This window comes from Mustelus asterias, chromosome 5 (genome assembly GCF_964213995.1).
Source record: "Mustelus asterias chromosome 5, sMusAst1.hap1.1, whole genome shotgun sequence".
Classification (NCBI taxonomy): Eukaryota; Metazoa; Chordata; class Chondrichthyes; order Carcharhiniformes; family Triakidae; genus Mustelus; species Mustelus asterias.
In genome coordinates this window covers 18,314,728-18,339,011 of record NC_135805.1, presented here as the reverse complement: position 1 = coordinate 18,339,011, position 24,284 = coordinate 18,314,728, and the positions used below count along the sequence as shown (strand labels likewise).

Sequence of the window (24,284 nt, the reverse complement as noted above, 5' to 3'; positions counted from 1 at the left end):
CTCGGCACAACATCGTGGGCCGAAGGGCCTGTTCTGTGCTGTACTGTTCTATGTTCTATTTTCAAACAGGCGCCGGACTGTGGCGACTAGGGGAATTTCACAGTAACTTCATTGCAGCATTAATGTAAGCCTTACTTGTGACACTAATAAATAAACTTTAACTTTAAACTTTAAAGTGAGGTCTAACGAGTGTTCTATACCAATTCAGCATAACCTCCTTGTTCTTGTTCTCTGGACACTTATTTCTAAGCCTAGATTGCGGTATGCTTTATTAACCGCTCTCCCCACCTCTTCATAACACCAAAGGATAATCATGCACATTTTGCAAAGTGAGTTGTGAGGAGGAACATGTCTGCCACAATTTGAGTTTAAATTTTTTTTTTAAGTATTTAATTTTACTATGTTTATCAGCAACCTTACAAGACCAGTCGCTGGACCTGACATTTGGATTGGAAGGTATTGAATCTTGGCAGTGATGATGCGATTGATCAACTGTCTGTAATGAAGTTGTTTCCTGATTTCACGCCCGGCTAAGCCTGAGCGAGGTGAGTGGAGTGTAATGGGTTGTAAAGCAGAAAATTGACTGGGTAGCTATTGAACACGAGCAGCTCACGTAGAGTAAGCAGAGACAAGAGCTCGCGTTCCCGAAGCGATGTAGAACCACCTAGGCAGCAATGAGCCTGTCCAGCACTCAGCCTGTCTGACTCAACCAATGCGAGTTAGTGGCATCTTATGTTTTAACACACAGCCCAAAGCCATGTCGTATTTTACTGTGTATAGCGTCAGAGTCAGTTGGACAGTGATCTTGTTGCTGGGATATTCTGTTTACTTGTTCCTGGGAGCTGCGGTATTCCAAATGCTGGAGAAGCAGGCAGAGACTCATACTCGGAGCACCTTCCAACTGGACAAGCTCACATTCCTTACAAACTACAGCTGTCTGGATGGACCAGCCCTGGAAAAGTTTGTGCAGGTAAGTCGACAAATACTGAGGGGGAAGTGGGAGTGGGGAGGGAATGGCGGGAGTTGGTACCTGTTGACTTTAGAAGAATAATGCAAGATACAAGACTGTGCATAGCCAAGTGATGCTTGAATGAGTTTAGACCAATCCACTGAGGTTAGATTAAATAAAGACCAGAGCAATTCTAGCTAAAGGATAAGATTAGTGAGAGATAAAGATTTACAAAGTTCTATACTTCTCATGTAACATAGTTTCAACAACCTTGTGGTATAAACAGCTTACTAACAGTGTGGATGCATTGATCAATATTCTACACATTTCCAACACACTGCTAACCAGTACTGAGTTTTCCAGTTTTTTGGTACATTAAAGCAATTTGATTTTTAAAAATGTCCCTGCAAAGTTTTTCCAGTAACGTAAGTAGGGCAAAGTGCCGTATAATTATCTTTTACACTGTTGGAAATCCGGCTGGTGACGGGATCCACAATGTTTGGAATAATATGATGTAGCGTGACCTCACTGAATCCTGAGTCAAACTTGTCAATCTCCAAGAGGTTGTGTGTTATTAGCAGCAAGACATGATTGGACACATTGTTCTTTTTTTCTCTTCTGCTGCTATAGATTCCTGGCTGAGGGACAGTTCCCTGGGTGGTGGAACTGTATCCCTGTTTGACCATTATGGGGAATGGGGAGGAGAACATTGCAGCGACTATGGGCAGAATTTTCCCATCCCGCCCACCACGGGAATTATAGCTGGCGGGACGCGGACTGTGCAAAGGGCCGTTGACCTTAGGCGGGATTTTCCGGTTCTGGGGCGAACGCGGCCGGAAAATCCCACCCCAAATTTTCCCTTACCCAATGTTCTTGTACATCTATGTTTTGGCAGCAAGGGTGCCCGAGGACTGGAGGGAGTGTGGGGACGGTAGAAGTGGTGGTGGGTGCAATTATCAGGAGGGTAACCCTCGCTGATGACTCTACCCTTCCTCGTCAAGGGTTGGAATTGCCAATTGTACTTCCGACCTTGAATAAGATTAGGTAACTCAGCACAGGCTATGGGGATTGAAATTGCGGTCTTCCCGCTTGGGAAGTTATCCTCTTGGGGCAGTGCACATTCGACCTAAGCTGTGAAGACTGTCTTTGGCAAATTATTATTGATAGGCTGCACAATCACCAAACCGTTCTGAAGTATTTCCTATTTCACACGCTCACTGGCAAGCCAACCGCAAGTATCTCTTTAAGCAAACAAATATCAGACACTTAAACAAACTCAACACAAACACTAATCCCTTTCTAAACTTACAAGGCTGTCAAGCAGCTAACAGGTGACTGCGTCAGCAAAATGTCATCTTTTGCTCTCGTTGCATTGTCGCTGAATGCTTCAAAGTCTCACCTGTTCCCGGTGGCATAAAATGATTTGCAGGTCCGTTTCGTAAGTACAGAAGATATAGGAGCAGAATTAGGCCATTCGGCCCAACGAGTCCCCTCCGCCATTCGATCATGGCTGATATGCTCCACATCTCCATTTTCCTGCTTTCTCCCCATAACCCTTCAACCCATCACCAATTAAATATCTGTCTAACTCCCCCTTAAATTTACTCACTGTCCCAGCATCCACCGCACTTTGGGGTAGCGAATTCCACAGATTCACAATCCTGTGGAAGAAGTAGCTTCTTCTCAACTCTGTTTTAAATTTGCAATCCCTTATCCTAGGATTATGACCTCTCGCCCTAGAATGCCCCACCAGCGGAAGCGTCCGCTCCACGTCTACTTTATCCATACCTTTTATCATCTTGTATACCTCAATTTAATCTCCCCTCATTCTTCTAAATTCCAGAGAGTACAGGCCTAAACTGTTCAATCTCTCTTCTGGGATGCTGTGTTTATTTTACGGTTCGGGTTAGGAGAATACAAGCTAGTGAGTGCCACTTGACCCAAATGGGTAATGTAGTAGGTAAAAATACCTCTGAGGCTGGTATGAGTCAAAATAGAGTAGGCTTTATTCTCACAAGCTTGCGGGAGAACTTGACTCCTGAAGGCGGAAGCCAAAGTTCTCCCTGAACACAGAAAAGTGGGGACATTTATACAGCATGGCTTCTAATACCAGTCACGACTCAAACACCAAATCAGTCACGACTCAAAAATACATTTACAGCCTCTGATCACGAAACAAACTCTAGACCAGTCACAAACCAAAAATACATTTACAGCCCCTGACCATAAACCAGAGTGTATCTGGTATTCTCAGGTCATGAAGCAGTCCTTGGTTTCCTGCATTAACCCTTTAGGTACAAAATACATTGAATACAAGAAACATTAACCCTTTCCCTTCTTCAGTAATGTCCATCGGCAAATCTTCAAGCAAGCAACAGACTGTTCCCCTCGAGGCAACAAAATCCTGCTGTGAAATGAGAGATTGACTATGATGGTCAAAGATGCATCTGTGTTTTCTTATTTTTTTATCGTTTGTGGGACATGGGCGTCACTGGCTTGGCCAGCATTTATTGCCCATCCCTGGTTGCCCTTGAGAAGGAGTAGCTTGCTAGGCTGTTTTAGAGGGCAGTTGAGAGTCAACTACATAGCTGTGGGTCTGGAGTCACATATAATCCGGGTAAGGATGGCAGATTTCCTTCCCTAAAGGACATTAGTGAACCAGATGGGGATTTTTTTCCGACGAACAATGGTTTCATGGTCATCAGTAGATTCTTAATTCCAGATTTTTTTATTCAATTCAAATGCTACCATCTACTGTGGCGGGATTGGAACCCGCGTCCCAAGAACAGTAGCTGAGTTTCTGGATTAATATTATTGGAAAATTAAATTAATCTTAAATTAAATTAATCTTATTGAAAACTTCATTTGTGAACAGGAGATAGAAATAGTTGTGTGCGATTCTCTGGGGCTGTTCGTCATGGGTGCAAATCCCATTATGGCTGCTAAAGAGAGTAGTACTCAGAGAGTAGTAAGGGCATGGAATGCCCTGCCTGCAGCAGTGGTGGACTCGTCAACGTTGAGAGCGTTCAAGTGGTTATTGGATAAACATATGGATGATATTGGAATAGTGTAGATTAGAGGGGCTTTAGTTTGGTACCACTGGTCGGCGCAACATCGAGGGCCGAAGGGCCTGTACTGCGCTGTAATGTTCTATGTTCTAAAACTCCCGAGAGGGCCATAGTGGGATAAGTGCGATGTTTCTACACCCTCCCCGATGACTCGATCAGAGGATGTGAACCTGATTTCCATCAATTAGAATGTTTTTGAATGTCATTAAACAGCTTTATTCTATAGCTTTGAGCAATGTCACGCCAGAATCACTACTGGTATCCAAAAATGGAATCCAGTCATGATGACCAGTCTGGGGGTGCAGAGGTGAGTATAGCTCCCGGACGCTGAAGGACATGGCTGGGCACTGCCCCCCCTTCCCCGGCACCCTGGCACTGCCCCTGATGCTGTTGACACTGCCAGATTGGCATTGCGAGGGGGCGGGAACAGGATCAGAGCCATATGTGGGGGGAGGGGGGGCGGTTTAGTTGATGTTGGAGGGGGAATCGTGCCTGCATGGTGGTGGGGGAATGGGGGTGCAGACACTGAGAATGCGGATGGGGGTGCCCCGATGCTGGCGAAGATAAGGGGGGGTGGTGCGGGTGGGGGGGGGGGGTGCGTGCGTGGCGTGTGCGGCGGCTGGGAGGGGTGGGAAGTTTGTGGGAGTGACCCAAACATTGAGTGGTGTGCGAGGGTTTTCACTTTGTGTTTGACGTTTGGAGGTGTTTCCCTTGTCTGCCGGGGGTCCCGATGTCCAGGGGGAGGGGGGCCTTTAACTTTACTCATTGAGATCAGGATTTCAGTAAGAACCTGACACTTTGTCATTTTTCTGGTAAATTCCACCCAGTGTATTTATTTGTATCCAACGCCTCCACCTTAAAGCTTGTCAAAGAGAGCAGCAGAAAGTTCCCAATGTCACTGACCAGAAGATCAATGGGGGACTTTTCAGTCCCCCAACTGGGCTCCTCCTTCACCCACATACAAAAAGCCCCAATCTACACCACACAACTGCAGCTCACCATCGCCTCCTCAGGAGCAATTAGGAATGTGCAATAAATCTTGGTCTTGCCAGCGATGTTCATATCCCTTGAACAAATAACAGAAAAAGAGTTCAAGAACTCCTTTCCATTTACAGTTACAGAACACTATGTTGTATTGATAGGCAGAGGGATCTGGGTGTACAGGTACACAGGTCACTGAAAGTGGCAACGCAGGTAGAGAACAAAGAACAAAGGAAATTGCAGCACAGGAACAGGCCCTTCAGCTCTCCAAGCCTGCACCGACCATGCTGCCCCTAAAACCCCCACCCTTCCGAGGACCATATCTTTCTATTCCCATCCTATTCATGTATTTGGCCAGATGCATTGTATTTGTACAAGGTAATCAAGAAGGCATACAGCATGCTTGCCTTCATCGGCCGGGCATTGAGTTTAAAAATTGGCAAGTCATGTTGCAGATTTATAGAACCTTAGTTAGGCCGCACTTGGAATATAGTGTTCAATTCTGGTCGCCACACTACCAGAAGGATGTGGAGGCTTTGGAGAGGGTACAGAAAAGATTTACCAGGATGTTGCCTGGTATGGAGGGCATTAGCTATGAGGAGAGGTTGGAGAAACTTGGTTTGTTCTCACTGGAACGACGGAGGTTGAGGGGCGACCTGATAGAAGTCTACAAGATTGTGAGAGGCATGGACAGAGTGGATAGTCAGAAGCTATCCCAGGGTGGAAGAGTCAATTACTAGGGGGCATAGGTTTAATGTGCGAGGAGCAAGGTTTAAAGGAGATGTACGAGGCAGATTTTTTACACAGAGAGTGGTGGGTGCCTGGAACTCGCTGCCGGGGGAGGTAGTGGAAGCGGATACGGTAGTGACTTTTAAGGGGTGTCTTGACAAATACGTGAATAGCATGGGAATAGAGGGATATGGTCCCCGGAAGGGTAGGGGGTTTTAGTTCAGTCGGGCAGCATGGTCGGTGCAAGCTTGGAGGGCCGAAGGGCCTGTTCCTGTGCTGTAATTTTTTTTGCAAGTCAGCGCTTCAGTGAGTGGAAAGTTCAATCAGACATATTGATGCAGATATTACACTGTGAAAGATCTCTGAACCCTGAGGCTGTGCTGAATATAAAGCAGCACTGTCAGTAAGAACAATAGATTAAGTTAAGATGGTAAGTAGAAGGAGGTTATTGAAATGAAGGCGAAACAGAGTGGAAGAGATCAGGCAGGTCCCTGAGGAAGTTCGGAGTTAATGGGAGAATTGGATAAACCTCAGTGACACAGGTCGAAGAGTTTCTGTCTCACCCGCTGTGGGAATTGTAGTGGACAAACCATTTAAAGGTCCGTTGAGCTTGGGTGGGAATTTCCGGTTTTGGGGTACATGAGGACGGAAAATTCTGCCCATAATCTAAAAGACTTCCGAGGCCGGGACTCTCCCAAAATAATTCTAAGTGCCAAATTCGCGTAAAAATTGGAGTAAATGAATCTCCCGCACTCTGTGCACTGCAGAGTGCACTGGCGTGAATCACGCTAAAAATCAGTATTCCCGTTGGAGAGGCCGGCAGCATAACGCTGAGCGGGGCCACTGCACGTGCGCTGATCTGTCAGCATCAGGATTGCTGCGTGCGCAGTGGCCCAACACTGCCAGCCTCCTGATCGCTGGCCAGTTCGATCGCTGGCCAGCCTCACAATCCTGCATCGCTGGCCATGTCACCCCATCCCCCCACCCCCCCCCACCCTTCCCCCTTTTCACCGATCGCTGGCCTCCCGAATGTATCCGGCCCATTCCCGACCACACCATCCCTGCCTTGATCTCTCCCTGCACTCCCCCCCCCACCACCCCCTCCCCCAGCTCTGGCCCCTTGGCACTGCCCGATACCCAGTGCTGCTCTTCAGTTTTAAGTTTTCATTTATTCAGTATGTGAGAACACCTGGAATAAATCTGGCTCAAACAGGGTTCACCTGGAACGGTAAAAGCTGTAAGGAATGCGCTGCTTCAATTTGCATCCCTTTATGAAAACAACAACGTCATATGGCACTGTTCTGGTAAGCATATTAAATTTTTAAAAATAATTACATTCAATATTGATTTTTCGACAGGAAAAGCAAATTTTCTGCCTTCTGTCCTGTGAAACATCTGTCAGTAGTAGGAGATGCGATGTAGGACTGTGACATTAAACACCATACTTTGAAGGGCACAGACAGGATGAACGCACAAAGGCCAGTATTTTATGACCTCGCTGGGGCGAGGCTTGTAAAATCCCGCCCGAGGCCAACGGAGAATTCCGTTCTGCGAGCCGCGCCTGCCCCGATTCTAGGCCGGGCGTGGCGGCAAAATTCCGGCCATAGCCTTTTCCCCAGGGGAAGGGCAATCGAAAACTAGAGGGCACAGGTTTAAGGTGGGAGGGGAAAGATTTAAAAGGGACCTGAGGGGCACCCTCTTCACGCAGAGGGTGGTGCGTATGTGGAATGAGCTGCCAGGGACAGTGGTTGAGGCAGGTACAATAGCAACATTTAAAAAGCATTTGGATAAGTACATGGATGGGAAAGGATTAGAGGGACATGGGCCAAACACAGGAAATTGGGACCAGCTGGGAGGGCACCATGGGCAGCATGGACCGGTTGGGCTGAAGGGCCTGTTTCCATGCTGCATTGCTCTCTGACTCTATGATTCTATAAGAGCTTAATAAGAACATAAGAACATAAGAAATAGGAGCAGGAGTAGGCCATCTAGCCCCTCAAGCCTGCCCCGCCATTCAATAAGATCATGGCTGATCTGATAGTGGTTTAGTTCCACTTACCCGCCCGCTCCCCATAACCCTTAATTCCCTTATTGATCAGAAATCTATCTACCTGTGACTTAAACATATTTAACAAGGTAGCCTCCACTGCTTCAATGGGCAGAGAATTCCAGAGATTCACTACCCTCTGAGAGAAGAAGTTCCTCCTCAACTCTGTTCTAAACTGACTCCCCCTTATTTTGAGGCTGTGTCCTCTAGTTCTTGTTTCCTTTCTAAGTGGAAAGAACCTCTCTGCCTCTGTCTAGCCCCTTCATTATCTTATATGTCTCTATAAGATCTCCCCTCAGCCTTCTAAACTCCAACGAGTACAGGCACAATCTACTCAATCTCTCCTCATAAGCTAACCCCCTCATCTCCGGTATCAACCTGGTGAACCTTCTCTGTACTCCCTCCAAGGCCAATATATCCTTCCGCAAATAAGGGGACCAAAATTGCACACAGTACTCCAGTTGCGACCTCACCAGTGCCTTGTACAATTGCAGCAAGACCTCCCTGCTTTTATACTCCATCCCTCTCGCGATAAAGGCCAACATTCCATTTGCCTTCTTATCACCTACTGCACCTGCAAACTGAGTTTTTGCAATTCATGCACAAGGACCCCCAGGTCCCTCTGCACAGTAGCATGTTGTAATTTTTCACCATTTAAATAATAGTCCATTTTACTATTATTCCTTCCAAAGTGGATAACCGCACACTTGTCAACGTTATACTCCATCTGCCAGATCCTCGCCCACTCACTTAGCCTATCCAAATCTCTCTGCAGACTTTCCGCATCCTCCACGCAATTCGCTTTTCCACTCATCTTTGTGTCATCCGCAAACTTTGTTACCCTACACTCGGTCCCCTCCTCCAGATCGTCTATGTATATGGTAAACAGTTGAGGCCCCAGCACCGATCCCTGCGGCACGCCACTAGTCACCAACTGCCAACCAGTAAAGCACCCATTTATTCCAACTCTCAGCTTCCTGTTAGATAGCCAATCCTCAATCCACGCTAACACTTCACCCCCAACTCCATGTACCTTAATCTTTGGAGCAGGGCTTGAATGCAGACATTTCTGACTCGGGGGTAACCTGGTTCGCCCATGCCTTAATTTTTAAATTTTAAAAAAATGTATTAGTGTCACAACTAGGCTTACATTAACACTACAATTACTGAGAAAATCCCCCGTTCAAATCCCTCCCATGGCCTTATCTCTGCCTATCCCTGTAATCTCCTCCTGTCCTACAATTCTCTGAGGTCTCACCACTCCTCCAATTCTGATCTCTTGTGAATCTCCAGTGTTTATCACTCCACCATTGGTGGTTGTGTTTTCAGCTACCTGGGCTCGAAGCGCTGGGAATCCTTGCCTAATTCTCCCAGCCTTTCCTCTTTCAAGTCTCTCTTGTGTCTTTGACCAAGCTTGTGGGCACCTGTACTAATATCACTTCACATGACTCCGTGTCGAATTTTGCTTGACGATGCTCCTGTGAAGCACTTTGGGACACGGTTACTTCACGATAGCCACAATGGGAATGCAAGATGTTGCTTAGTTGTAGTTTTATTACAGAGAAAGCAATTCAAAGAAAACTAGATAGGCATACGATACAACATCATGTGTTGATAATGGTATAAGGACAGACCCTGTTGAAGATCTGTGGTTGATAGGTCATCAAGGTTTTGAAGAGGAGAGTTTCCGACTCATGTTATGATCACTCGGAAAATGACAACGCTGAAACCAGGGTGTCAGTCATTGCTCGAGACAGATATTCAAGATGATGTGTAATTGTTGACTGCAGAGATAGCATCATAGAATCATAGAAACCCTACAGTGCAGAAGAAGGCCATTCAGCCCTTCGAGTCTGCACCGACTACAATCCCAGCCAGGCCATATCCCCATAATACCACATATTTACCCTAATCCCTCTAACCTACGCATCCCGGGACACTAAGGGGCAATTTAGCATGGCCAATGCACCTAACCCGCACATCTTTGAATGCATTCGCTATAATTTCCCAAAATTCCTTGGATTCATAAAAGGTCCCAGTGGATTTGAAAATAGCTAATGAGGCACCTTTATTCAAGAAAGGAGAGATAAGGAAAGCAGGAATCTACAGGCCAGTTAGCCTAACATCTGCACCGAGATACTGCTAGAATCCATTATTCAGGAGGATACAGCCGGATACTTGAAAAGAAATAGCCCTAACCTGTAGGCTCCAGGGCATCGTAACTACGGGGTGTTTCAAAGATGCACTGGGGACACCCCATCGCTAAACACACTCAAATGATCCCCACACCACCGAACACCCAAACTCCCCAACCAAACACCCACCTCAACAGACCCCCCCGCCCCCCCCACAACCAACCCCTTCCATTTACCATCGGATCCCCACCCCCCACGGAACACACAACTTCTCTGATCACCCCCCCCCCCCCCACCCCCTTCCCCACCACCCCCGACCGACATGCCCTGGACAACACTTCCCTAACAAACGCCCCCCCCCCCCCCCCACTGACACCCCAACACTGACCCCATCCCCATTGATCAACTGACCTCCCACCTCTGACCGACTGACTGACTGAACGTCCCCCCCCCCCACCACCAGCCCCCCACCCCCCCCCACCCCCCCCCCACCTCCCCCAGGCCATCCAATATACCCCTGACCACCCAGTAAGATGTCAAGAAGAGGTATAGTGTGGGATTTTATGACCTCGCTCGGGTGAGGTTCATAAACTCCCGCCTGAGGCCAACGAAGAATTTCATTCTGTGAGCCTCGCCCACCCCAGAGACAGTAAAATTCTGGCCATAGTGTCTGCAAAGTGAATGGGCAAAAACATTGGCAGAGGGAGAATCATGGGGGAAATATGAACTTCTGCACTTTGGCAAATGGAGAGAAAGCAGAACTCAGTGGTACAGAGGGATCTGGGCATCCTGGTACATGAATCACAAAACGTTAGTATGCAGGTACAGCAAGTGATTTAGGAAGGCAAATGGAATGTTGGAGTTTATGGCAAAGGGAATGGAATATAAAAGTAGGGATGTTTTATTGTAGCTGTACAGGGCCTTGGAGGGAACATATCTGTGTATAGTTTTGGCCTCCTTATTTGAATAAAGGTATAGTGTGTTAGAAGCAGTTCAGAGAAGGTTCACTCGACTCATTTTTGGAATGAGGAATGTAATTTATTTAAAAGGTTGAACAGTTGGGACCTATTCACATTGGATTTTGGAAGATCGCGAGGTGATCTTATTGAAACATGACTAAACATGAGTAAATCCCCAATAAGGAAATCTACACTGAGAGGAGGGAGACCGGAGACATAGCCACAGTAATGAGAAAAGTACCATCAAAATCAGGTCTTACTGGAGTCATGGGAACAGAGGATCTGTTCTCATGGATGTTGATGTGGCAGGTGTTACAATCCTGGTTAATGTTATAACTGGACGGGGAGGTCCCAGAATTGAAGCCTGGCTCAAAAGGCCGTAATCTTTCCTTTTTTTCAAGAAAACGTGGAGGATCAGAGTGACAAGACCACTAGTAGATTCCTAATTCCAGATATTTTTTATTTAATTCAAATGCCACCATCTGCCATGGCAGGATTGTGAACCTGGGTCCCCAGGACCTGGCTGAGTTTCTGGATTAATAATCTAGCAGTAATACCACTAGGATGTTGCCTCCCAGGGGGAGACGGTAGGAAAGATCAGAAATCTCACACTTCCTTTCAACAAAGCTACATTTGACAGATCGAGTACCAGATTCACAAAGTTACAGATAATAATGTTTAATAATACATAATATATATGGTGGCACGGTGGCACAGTGGTTAGCACTGCTGCCTCACAGCGCCAGCGACCCGGGTTCGATTCCCGGCTTGGTTCACCGTCTGTGCGGAGTCTGCACGTTCTCCCCATGTCTGCGTGGGTTTCCTCCGGGTGCTCCGGTTTCCTCCCACAGTCCGAAAGATGTGTTGGTTAGGTGCATTGGCCATGCTAAATTATCCCTCAGTGTATCCGAACAGGCGCTGGAGTGCGGTGACTAGGGATTTTCACAGTAACTTCATTGCAGTGTTAATGTAAACCTACTTGTGACTAATGGTGAGTTCTGATTCAGGAATTTCAACACTGCTGGTTGGTTAACTTCTCAGGCAAGACCCTATAACTTCATAATGAGAGGAAGACCTTCAGATGGGATTGTGAATGGGTATGGAACTATCCAGTCATTAAAGTCATTTTGATCCTCAGTTTTTTATGCATTAGTCTCTTTCCAAACTATCAGTGGGATTGTTGGCTCAAGGTAGGTCAAGTGGGTCAAAGATGCAAGATTCAGGAGGGCCAGTGCCTTCTGCATTTTTATTTCATTCTGAGTGTTAACGGAAAAGGATGGTTTATTTTCCCACAATACAGGGAACTAATCAATCTAGCTTTCCTCATCCTTTCACAATTTTATATGCTTTCCTCATAGCACCTCATCATTGCATATGAAAAAACACCCAACATAACTTCCGAATTCCGTCTTTTTAAAGACATCCCACCATCTTATCTTTGAATGTTTTTAAGGCAAGGGTTTTGAACAGTAAGGAATTAAGGGTTATGGTGAGTGGGTGGGTAAGTGGAGCTGAGTCCACAAAAAGATCAGCCCATGATCTTATTGAATGGCGGAGCAGGCTCGAGGGGCCAGATGGCTCCTAGTTGTTATGTTCTTATCAATGTTCCCTTGCAGTTTTCTTTTGCCTAAAAGGGATGGATTTAGAACCAGGGCTAGGGACTCCAAGAAGGCTTCAAGGGGTCCAACAAATTGCATTCAGAACTCTGGAACGAAACACATCCGACCAGAGTGCCCAAAAGTGCTAACTGCTGAACTGATACTCAATTACTGAGGCAAGGTAATGGTGCAGCTTCAGACAGCAGCACTGAACCCGCTGGTTTTAGGTTTTGTAGACCAGCTCCTGGCTTCTCTGTGGTCAACTGGAGGTAGCTCCAGAATCCTTTGGTGCCCTTTTCATCTGTCATTGGGAAGTTGTTGGAATCCGTTATTAAAGAAGTAATAACAGGATGTTTGGAAGGTCAAAACGCAATCCATCAGAGTCAGCATGGTTTTATGAAGGGTGAATCGTATTTGGCTAATTTGCTAGAGTTCTTTGAAGATGTAACAAGCAGAGTGGATAATGGTGATCCTGTAGATGTAGTATATCTGGGCTTTGAGAAGGCATTTCACAAGGTGCCACACAATAGGTTAATAAACAAGGTAGGATCACATGGGATTAGGTATAATTTATTCGCTTGAATAGAGGATTGGCTAACCAACAGAAAGCAGGGAGTGAGGATAAATGGGTCTTTTTCTGGTTGTCAAGCTGTAACAATGCGGTGCCACAGTGTTCGGTCTTCAGGCCCCAACAAGTTAAATCTATATTAATGACTTAGACACAGGGATGGAAGGTACTAAAGTCTGAACACTGAGGCAAAGTAATTGTGCTGAACCCGCTGGTTTTAGGTTTTGTGGATCAGCTCCTGGCTTCTCTGTGGTCAGCTGGGATAGCTCCAGAATCCTTTGGTGTCCCTTCGCCCTGGCTGACCCAAATGATGCCCCTTGGTGCTTGGGAGCAGATTTAACAGTTGGAAAGTCATCTTCTGGTTTACCTCTGTCACACCACGACAAAGGATGAGGCTGCCCTTCCCCACCTCAGCAAGCCCTGGCATTGACCCAGAGGAGATCTAAAGCCCCAACCCAAGATCATTACCACAAGACCGGCCCCGACCCAATACATATTCACCTTCACCCATTGCTCATTCAGAGGCAGTGCAGCCAAAGGGCACTTTGACAGAGGCAGCGCTTTCTAACACCCTGTCCAAGAGGAGGTCAGGATTGGAATTCCAGAGGAAACTCGTCCGTGCTGCGGCTGTATGAATCAGGGACAATGAATCATTGAATCAGGGACCCCCCCCCCCCCCCCAACCGAGCATCACAGAATCACAGAGCATCACAGAAATGAGCATCACAGAATCCCTCCAGTGCAGAAGGGGACCATTCGGCCCATCAAGTCTACACCAATCACAATCCCACCCAGGCCCTATCCCCGTAACCCCATGTATTTACCCTGCTAGTCCCCCTGACACTAAGGGTCAATTTAGCATGGCCAATCAACCTAACCTGCACATCTTTGGAGTGTGGGAGGAAACTGGAACACCCAGAGGAAACCCACATGGGAAAATGTGCAAATTCCACACAGACAGTGACCCAAGGCTGGAATTGAACCCCAGTCCCTGCGCTGTGAGGCAGCAGTGCTAACCATTGTGCTACCATGCTGCCCCGAGCACAGCACTCTTTTCAGGAACGTGTTCAGTTAACCATTTCTGACTTTGCACTGAGTGGCCAACTCACATTGGGCAGGTTTTAAAGTTCATGGGCAGGACCCAACTTTGATTCTGAAATTCCCACTCCTATTTCCAATGCCAGCGATTGGCGTATGTCATGCTGGCCTTCATTGGTTGGGTTGTTGAGTATAGGAATTGGAAAGTCATGTTGCAGCTGTATAAGACTTTGGGTTAGGTCGCATTTAGAGTATCGTATACAATTCTGGTCACCGCACTACTGGAAGGATATTGATGCATTGGAAAGGGTGCAGAAGAGATTTACCAGGACGTTGCCTGGTTTGGAGGATATGGACTATGAAGAAAGGTTGAACAAACTTGGACTGTTTTCATTGGAGTGTTGGAGGATGAGGGGGGAGCTGATAGAGGTTTACAAGGTTATGACGGGCTTGGATAGAGTGGATAGTCAGAGTCTTTTTCCCAGGGTTGAAGGGTCAATTACTCAGGGACATAGGTTGAAAGTGAGAGGGGGAAAGTTTTTAACAGAGATGTAAGGGGCAAGTTTTTCACACAGAGGCTGGTGAATGTCTGGAACGCGCTGCCAGAGGAGGCAGTGGAAGCAGATTCTATAACAACGTTCAAGAGGCATCTGGATAGATACATGAATAGGCAGGGAATAGAGGGATATTCTCTATTGAATATATTCTTGACCACCTTGTCCACCTGAGTTGCCACCTTCAGGGAACTGTGGGTCTGTGGGACGGTTGTGGGGCGGAATGGTGGTGCAGTGGTTAGCACTGCTGCCTCACAGCGCCAGGGACCTGGGTTCAATTCCCGGCTTGGGTCACTATCTGTGTGGAGTTTGCACATTCACCCTGTGTCTGCGTGGGTTTCCTCCCACAGTCCAAAGACGTGCTAGTTAGGTGCATTGTAAGAAGTCTCACAACACCAGGTTAAAGTCCAACAGGTTTATTTGGTAGCAAAAGCCACTAGCTTTCGGAGCGCTGCTCCTTTGTCAGGTAAGTGGGAGTTCTGTTCACAAACAGGTCATATAAAGACACAAACTCAATTTACAAAATAATGGTTGGAATAAGTTCTCCTTCAGTGTATCCAAGCAGGTGCCGGAGTGTGGCGACGAGGGGATTTTCACAGTAACTTCATTTCAGTGTTAATGTAAGCCTACTTGCAATAAACATTACAAAGTTTTAAAACTTTATCTGCGTACCTAGATCCCTCTGTATGCTAATATTTCTAAGGGCTCTACCATTTATTGTACACTTTCCTTCTGCAATAGACCTTCCAAATCACATTGCCTCACATTTGTCCGGGTTAAATTCCATCTGCCATCTTTCGGCCCAGGTCTCCAGCCGATTTATATCCTGTTGTATCCTCTGACAATCCTCCTCACTACCCGCTACTCCCCCAATTTTTGTATCATCTGCAAATTTATGAATCAGATCACCTACAATTTCCTCCAAATCATTTATATATATTACAAACAACAGAGGCCCCAGCACTGATCCTTGTGGAACACCGCTTGTCACAGACCTCCAGTTAGAAAAGTACCCTTCCACTGCTACTCTCTGCTTTCTATGCCCAAGCCAGCTTTGTATCCATCTTACCAGCTCACCATGGATCCCATATGACTTCACCTTCTGTATCAGCCTACCTTGAGGAACCTTATCGAAGGCTTTACTAAACTCCATGTAAACAACATCCACTGCCCTGCCCTGGTCAATTTTTTTTGTCACTTTCTCAAAGAACTCAATCAAGTTTGTGAGACACGACCTCCCCTTCACAAAACCATGCTGCCTATCACTAATAAGCCTATTCTCTTCCAGATATGAATACACCCTGTCCCTAAGAATCTTCTCCAATAATTTCCCACCACTGATGTAAGGCTCACAAGCCTGAAATTTCCCGGATTGTCTCTTCTGCTCTTCTTAAACAGGGGAACAATGTTAGCTATTCTCCAATTCTCTGATACCTCACCCGTGGCAAAAGAGGATACAGAGATTTTGGCCAAGGCCTCAGCAATTTCTTGCCTTGCCCCTCTCAGTATTCTGGGATAAACCCTATTTGGCCCTGGGGACTTGTCCACCTGAATGTTTTTCAAAACCTCTAATACCTCCTTCCTTTTTATCTCAACATGTCCTAGAATGTCAACATCCTCCTTTCTGCACTCACCATCCACCACATCCTTTTCCTTTACTCAAATGGACCCTTATCTGTGAACCTCCGAATGGTTCCGCATCTTTGTGGAAAGAAACGTTGTGATGTTTTTGGGGTCCCCCCCCCATATCCGACACTGGGGAGCCAGGAAGTTGCGGGCCATTATCTTATACATCTCAGTTTCTCTCTGGTCTTTACTCACAACTCAGAGCGCTGACATTAAGACTGAATGCTCGCCCCTCTATCTTGGTGACTGGAATGGACAAGCATGAACAAAGCGGGAGGACCATACACGGAGGGGGGGACATACACTAGGAGGCCATACACTAGGGGGCCATACACTGCGAGGACCATACACTGGGGAGGTGACACAGCGGCACAGTGGTTAGCATTGCTGCCTCACAACACCAGGGACCCAGGTTCAACTCCCGGCTTGGGTCACTGTGGCCCTGGGGACTTGTCCCCAGGGAGTACCCCAAAAACATCACAACGTTTCCTTCCACAACTGTGTGTGTGGAGTTTGCACATTCTCCCCGTGTCTGCGTGGGTTTCCTCCGGGTGCTCTGGTTTCCTCCCACAGTCCAAAGATGTGCGGGTTAGGTTGATTGGCCATGCTAAATTGCCCCTTAGTGTCAGGGGGACTAGCTCGGATAAATATATGGGGTTATGAGGATAGGGCTTGGGTGGGATTGTGGTCGGTGCAGACTCGATGGGTCGAACGGCCTCCTTCTGCTCTGTAGGATTTTATGATTCTAATGATAACTATACACAGTATGATCTAATCAGATCACATCATAATGGTTTATCATGAGTTTCTTTGATTTATATTCAACTGTCAATTACATATTTCAACATAGAATTTATTGATTGTGACTCTGCACTGCTTGGAAATGTTGGGCCTGATCTTTCTGGCCTGCTGCGCCATTTGATTGGTGCAGCAGGCCGGGAGGATAGCGCGTGAGGCTTTTGGGCTGGACAATACAGTTTGGCACCGAAAGCTGTCTTCCCCACATGTTTTGCCGGCGCAATTGGCTTCGCGCCCAAAACGGTTGTAAAACCAATTTAAATATTAATGACATGCTTGTCATTAACACACCCGGCACAACCATTTCCAGCCTCCTGAACGTGTCCCCCTCGTTGGCGAGAGGCCGTGCCATCAACTCATGGTTCCCACCAACGGGGACCAGACGCAATGGCCATGCCAGGGGGATAGGAGGTCATTGAAGCCCCTGGGTGGTCAGGGGCATGGCCGGGCAGTGTCCATGGGCAATGCCCTATCTATAGAATATTCCGCCAATAATATTCTTGAACAATTAAATTAATTGAAGACTTATTCGCCAGCCAACATGATTTGCTTTATTGCAGCCCCTCGCGCTTACATTTTGTTTTGGAACTTTAGTAATAACCTTCATTCTCTCATTTATTTAAGATTATTATAGATGCCTGGGATAAAGGTGTAAATCCAACTGGGAACTCCACCAACCCAAGCAACTGGGACTTCAGTAGTTCATTTTTCTTTGCAGGAACCGTGGTGACTACAATAGGTAAAGAGTTACATTTAAACGCCTTATTGACTTTCCTTTTTCTTTGTTCATATCCAATTCAATTCAATCAAAGTCCAATTCAAAGTCTGAGCAAGTGAGACATTTCTGACTCCAGGTTTGGGTTGCAGGGACAGTTTTCAGCTTTATCTATTTGGTGGGGAGACTTGCCTGGGGCAAGTGCTTATGAGAGGGTTGAAGTGTGTCTCTCAGATTATCTCTGGGCAGTTCATTTCAACGATTATAAACTCGGCACAGCTGGTTTTTCGATGTACCTTTGATGGCCGAGGAAGTGGCAAGTGGGGCAAAGTTTGAAATTTAGAATCATAGAATCCACACAGTACAGAAGGAGGCCATTTGGCCCATCAAGTCTGTACCGACCACAATCCGACCCAGGCCCTATTCCCATAACCCTCATTTACCCTGCTAATTGCCTGCCACTAGGGTCAATTTGGCATGGCCAGTCAACCTAACTCGCACATCTTCAGACAGTGGGAGGAAACCGGAGCACCCGGAGGAAACCCACGCAGACACGGGGAGAACATGCAAACTCCACACAGACGAGGCCAGATTTGAACCTGGGTTCCTGGCGCTGTGAGGCAGCAGTGCTAGCCACCGTGCCACCCAAAGTTCCTGAGATCTGAGTACCCTGAGTTATTTTCCAGTGAACTGGATGCTTCACCAGAATTACCTCATAAACTGCTGGTGAATGGAAGGTCCCTGCACTTGTTGCAGTCAGTATCATCACCCTCGGATCGGTTCGATTGAAGGTTGGCTTTGTAGCCTTGCTCGGCAACTTTGCCTCAACCTCAAACCCACTTCGCTGCAACTTCCAAGGGGCTGAATTTTTCTGAGATGGTTTTGGTCCCACGCCGCCGGGGCTGAAGGTGGTGGACCTTAGACTGGCAACGGGACCCAGAAAGGCATCTCCCCGACGGTGGCCAGTAAAGTGGTAGCTGCTGGGACACTGCTATCTTGATTTAGGAAGACAGCCACCCGCGCCCCCTACCCCTCCCAAGAGCTGCAGGCCAATCAGAGGGTCTGTAACTCAGCGGCACCATCGCGAGCGGTGGTCTTTTTGGGGTTACATGGTTATGTACTCTCGAAATTAACTTCCATTTTTAAAATCTTCATGAAGCGATCAATAGACAGGTCAAGATGCTGATGTTTCATATCCTTTAACAGTTTGAGAAACAGATATCAGCACGTGTAACATTGTCACTGACAATAAGTTCAGGCAGTACCTGCACCGGGATCAAGTTTTAAGACACTTTTTGGTGAGTGGGCTCTCGGAGATGCTGGGGCCAGACAGGCAGGTCCCAGCAATAGGTTGGGGGTTGGTCGAGGGAATTGGAGGTTGCTGGGGACAGGTGGCATCTTTGCCACTGGGGTGGGCATTGGTGCCAGAACACCCCTGATAGAACTCAGGGTGCCCAAAAGGAAAGCCCTCCTTTAGGGCCAATTGGGAGACCATATACTGGTGGGGGTGGGGGGGGGAGAGGGGGCATTAACTGGGGTGATATCAGGGAGGGCCATATACTGGGAGGGCCATATACTGGGGGGGTCAAACACTGGGGGGGCCATACATGGGCGGGAGAGGGGAGCATATACTGGGAGACCATATAGTGCGGGGGGGGGTATGGACGACAGATGGAGGGTGGGCGTAGGATGGCAATGCATTATCCCCTTGGCACAAACCCTTTCGGCACTTGTGGAGTGACACCAACAAACAATGCTGCACATTACTGAGGAGTGTCCCCCTCTGCAGACTAAATGGAGGACTAATCGTCTTAAACACAGTAAATGAGGGTGGCACGGTGGCACAGTGGTTAGGGCGGCATTGTGGCACAGTGTTAGCACTGCTACCTCACAGCACCAGGGACCGGGGTTCGATTCCCGACTTGGGTCACTGTCTGTGTGGAGTCTGCACGTTCTACCCGTGTCTGCGTGGGTTTCCTCCCACAGTCTGAAAGATGTGCTGGTTAGGTGTTTTGCTAAATTCTCCCTCAGTGTACCCGAACAGGCGCCGAAGTGTGGCGACTAGGGGATTTTCACAGTAACTTCATTGTGGTGTTAATGTAAGCCTACTTGTGACACTAACTTTAGACTTTAGACTTAAACTTTGGGAATTTGCATTTGCTACATAAATTAAGGTCAGTATCTGTGAAATTCTCTGTTTTCACAGGTTTTGGTAATCTGTCTCCCAGCACTGTGGGAGGGCAGGTTTTCTGCGTGTTCTATGCGTTATTGGGAGTCCCTTTGAACCTGATCTTTCTGAACACCTTGGGGAGAAGTCTGAATGGCTACTTGAAGAGGCTGGAGGGAAGCGCTCAGAAATCAAGCAACCACAAGGTAAGCTTCATAATCCAGATAGCCAACAGGAGCCCCTCAGGAAGGACAGCTTGATCTATGGCCATGTCAGTATTGGGATACTCATAATCAGTGCTCAGGTAATCGTACTGCTCCAGTACAGAAAGGTATGCATGCTGAAGGTGGAACTTTAGATGCCAGGAGTGGTTACAGAATGAATATCCATGGCCAAGAAGAGTAGGCAAACAGCAATGAATGAGAATGGGAACAAATTTGTTCAAGAGGTAAAAGCAAATTACTGCGGATGCTGGAATCTGAAACCAAAAGAGAAAATGCTGGAAAATCTCAGCAGGCCTGGCAGCATCTGTAAGGAGAGAAAAAAGCTTATTCAAGAGGTAGACTTGGACTGATCTTAAAAAGTGGTTGCATCTTCTTTCTTACCGCAGCGAATTGTTACGATCTGGAAAGAACAACCTTAAAGAAGGGGGAGGCTAACTCAACAACAACCTTCTAGAGGCAATTGGGAAAATGCATGAAAGGGGAGAATGCAGGGGATTGGGGTAAATGGGACTAACTGAACAAATCTTTCAAGCAACTTTCACAGATCCGATGGGTAGAAAAGCCTCCTTCGGTGCTATGATTAATCTTCAGACCTTTGTTGACATTACAGATGATGAATTAACTTTTAACTCTTTTGTCATTTTGTTTTCATTGATGTTTGGCATTGCTCTTCCTGTGAAATACGTCACACGAAGATGTGCCAACACCATAAGTAATATCTCTACATACCACTTAACATGTTGTTTCTATTCACTGAATCATAGAATCCCTGCAGTACAGAAGGAGGCCATTTGGCCCATCAGGTCTGTACCGACCACAATCCCACAATCCCACCCAGGCCCTATCCCCATAACCCCACGTATTTATCCTGCTAATCCCCCTGACACTAGGCTCAATTTAGCATGGCCAATCCACTAAGCTGCACATCTTTGGAGTGTGGCAGGAAACTGGAGCACCCGGAGGAAACCCACGCAGACACAGGGAGAATGTGCAGACTCCGCACAGACAGTGACCGAAGGCCGGAATTGAACCTAGGTCTCTAGGTCTCTAGGCAGCACTGCTCATACTGTGCCACTGTGTCGCCCTGCTGAAATATATCAGCAGATGATTAACAAAAACAGCTGGTTAGTCATTATAAATGTTTTTGGTACAGGGTATTTAGTAAATCTAGACATTCTGATTTTGAAACTAATCTAATTTCTTGAAGGGCCTGTGCGGTTTAACTGGAGGAAGGTGCTGAGTCTTATAAGTATGATCTGGGTAGCTAATGTTCTAAAAGTAACCTTAATGTCCTTGGGCCAAAGAGGAGAGATAATCTGATCAACTATGCTAACCGTTGAAAAGTGTACAGGATATAAAATCAGAACAGGACCATGTTCTGTTATCATCTGATGTCAAACTGGCTAACTGTGTGTAGCATCCCTACCTCTGGACCAGAAGCTCCAGATTTGAGCTCAACACTGGGACTTGTTGGTCACGGAAGGACATTCTCTCTTCCACCTTCTTCCGTCGGGAAAAGATACAAAAGTCTGAGGTCATGAACCAACCGACTCAAGAACAGCTTCTTCCCTGCTGCTGGCAGACTTTTGAAGGGACCTATCTTATATTAAGTTGATCTTTCTCTACACCCTAGCAGTAACACTACATTCTGCACCCTCCGCTTTCCCTCTCCATGAACGGTATGCTTTGTCTGTGTAGCGCACAAGAACCAATACTTTTCACTGTATACTAATACATGTGACAATAATAAATCAAATCAAATCAACAAAGATCTGTGCTCGCACTGTTGCACACTTATCACTTGAATGACGTACCAGGGAGAAGGTGGCATGATCCATACATCAGAGTCAACACCTTGGGGAGATAAAATGCAGATAAGTGGGAATTCTGGGAATATTGGGAAATCTGGAATTCTAAATGGCTGTTCAAAACTGAGGTTGATAGTTTTTCTATAATGAAGTAAGTGTGACAATGGATACAATACCAAGGCAGGTTGAGATACAGATCTACCAGGCTCAAGAGGCTGAATGGGCTGCACTTGTTCCTATGGGATAAATGTTTGAACAGAAAGTGCCGATTTTTACATGTCATTTTCTGTTCTTCTGCAGCAAGCGTTGAAGATTTTCACAATGGTTTTCTTCTTGATTGTTGGCACGGTGCTGTTTCTGGTATTCCCGCCGTTGGTCTTCAGTCATGTTGAAGGTTGGACGTACGGTGAAAGCTTTTACTTTGCCTTCATTACTCTCAGTACAATCGGATTTGGAGATTACGTTGTAGGTATGGCTTAAGTCCAATAATTCAACAATGCATAATGGTCACCTATGCAGATATTAGGAGAGAGAACCAGAGAATTCCTACAGAGCAGAAGAGGCCTTTCGGCCCAACAAGTCTACACCGACTCTCTGACAAAGCATCTTATCCAGGCCCTCTGCCTCGTCTATCCCTATAACCCCACACATTTACCGTGGCTAATCCACCTAACCTGCACATCTTTGGACTGTGGGAGGAAACTGGAGCGCCCGGAGGAAACCCACACAGACATGGGGAGAATGTGCAAACTCCACACAGACAGTCACCCAAGGCTGAAATTGAACCTAGGTCCCTGGAGTTGTGAGGCAGCAGTGCTAACCATTGCCATTGTGCAGCCCAACTACCTGAAAGCAAAGCCACATGCAGTAGGACTGGTCTTACCAAAACTCACCAAACAGAGCAGCAACCTTGTGCAGAAAGTGGCCACACAACCCATGGCACTCTGGGTCTTGCAGCCATGTCCTGAGAATATAAAGAAAAGCAGACAAAAATAATGCAATTTGAATCATTGATGCTGATCCCTGCAGGATCTCTATTGCTTACGTAATAGCCAACATATTCCAAAGTCAAGATACTGTGTCAAGCCTTTTGACATGTTTTGACAGTATTCTAATGCCTTTCCTCCTCCTCCTTGAGTTACCATGCCCCAAGGGTGTTGGCCACCATAAACTTCCAATGAATTGGTCCATGATTAAGCTTGGCAATGTTTGGACATTTTCTCCTGCTTTATGGTTGACCGAGAAGCTCCCTCACTCTGTCATCAAGTGTATTAGTAGGGATTACAGACTGATAATCAGCCTGCTTGGGCATGTTACAAATGCACCTTCTGTGCTCATCAAGTCTGGAGGTGGAACCTGAACCCAGTAGCACAGTGGCACACCATGAACCTGAATGGGTGGCACAGTGGTTAGCACTGCGTTCTCACAGCGCCAGGGACACGGCTTCGATTCCCAGCTTGGGTCACTGTCTGTGTGAAGTTTGTACATTCTCCCCGTGCCTGTGTGGGTTCCCTCCGGATGCTCCGGTTTCCTCCCAGTCTGAAAGATGTGCTGGTTAGGGTGCATTGGCCATGCTAAATCCTCCCTCACTGTAACCGAACAGACGCCGGAGTGTGGCGACTCGGGGATTTTCACAGTGCTAATGTAAGCCACTTGTGACACCAGTAAATAAACTTAAACTTAAAAAAACCCAGAGCTTCTGGCCCAGAGGTAGGGATGCCACACCTGAAGATTAACGTGTTTTCCCCTTCATGCATTTGCAGCCATTGCCTTTTAAAAAAAAAAACAGATGGTCAACTTCTCTTAAAATTTCATTATTTCCTCTTTTCTGTTGTGTGTGCCACTAACAATTGCAATCTCCTTATTTCAGGCACAGATCCAGATAAGCACTACATCTCCATCTACAGAAGCTTGGCTGGCGTCTGGATTGTTGTTGGCCTGGCCTGGTTGGCGTTGCTTTTTAATGTGGGAAGCAGAGTCATGAATTGGATCTTCCAACTGAAGTGGCACAGGAAGAAATCAAAGCTCGAGGTTAAGCATGGGCCGAAGCAGGACGATTGTACTTAGTCTCATTGTTCCTAATCTCCTATTTGACTACCTCATTTCACTTCTCCTCACTCATCCTATTTAAGCTTTGTTTTCATCCCTCAGTTGCCTTATGCTCATTTATTTTTCTTTATTTTCCTGGTAAGGTGCTCTTCTTCTGATTTTATGGTTCATTATGGACAGCACGGTGGCACAGTGGTTAGCACTGCTGCCTCACAGCGCCAGGGACCCGGGTTCGATTCCCGGCTTGGGTCACTGTCTGTGCAGAGTCTGC

The 24,284-nt window shown here is 46.8% G+C and overlaps 1 protein-coding gene across 1 annotated transcript; it reads left to right on the top strand.

Annotated features, from left to right (window-relative positions):
- The first annotated feature begins 757 nt into the window (after positions 1-757).
- LOC144493951 (potassium channel, subfamily K, member 16-like) lies at positions 758-24,031 on the top strand. Its single transcript, XM_078213527.1, has 5 exons — positions 758-970; positions 17,675-17,789; positions 19,972-20,138; positions 22,265-22,433; positions 23,835-24,031. The coding sequence occupies exons 1-5, from the start codon at positions 758-760 to the stop codon at positions 24,029-24,031; spliced, it is 861 nt and encodes a 286-aa protein (XP_078069653.1).
- The last annotated feature ends 253 nt before the right edge of the window (positions 24,032-24,284 follow it).

What these genes read in the sequence shown, in the direction of transcription:
- LOC144493951 (XM_078213527.1), top strand. Translation starts at nt 758, where the DNA reads ATGTCGTATTTTACTGTGTATAGCGTCAGAGTCAGTTGGACAGTGATC. An exon ending in AACCGTGGTGACTACAATAG is followed by an intron (nt 17,790 to 19,971) that starts GTAAAGAGTTAC and finishes CTGTTTTCACAG; the next exon opens with GTTTTGGTAATCTGTCTCCC. An exon ending in AGAAATCAAGCAACCACAAG is followed by an intron (nt 20,139 to 22,264) that starts GTAAGCTTCATA and finishes GTTCTTCTGCAG; the next exon opens with CAAGCGTTGAAGATTTTCAC.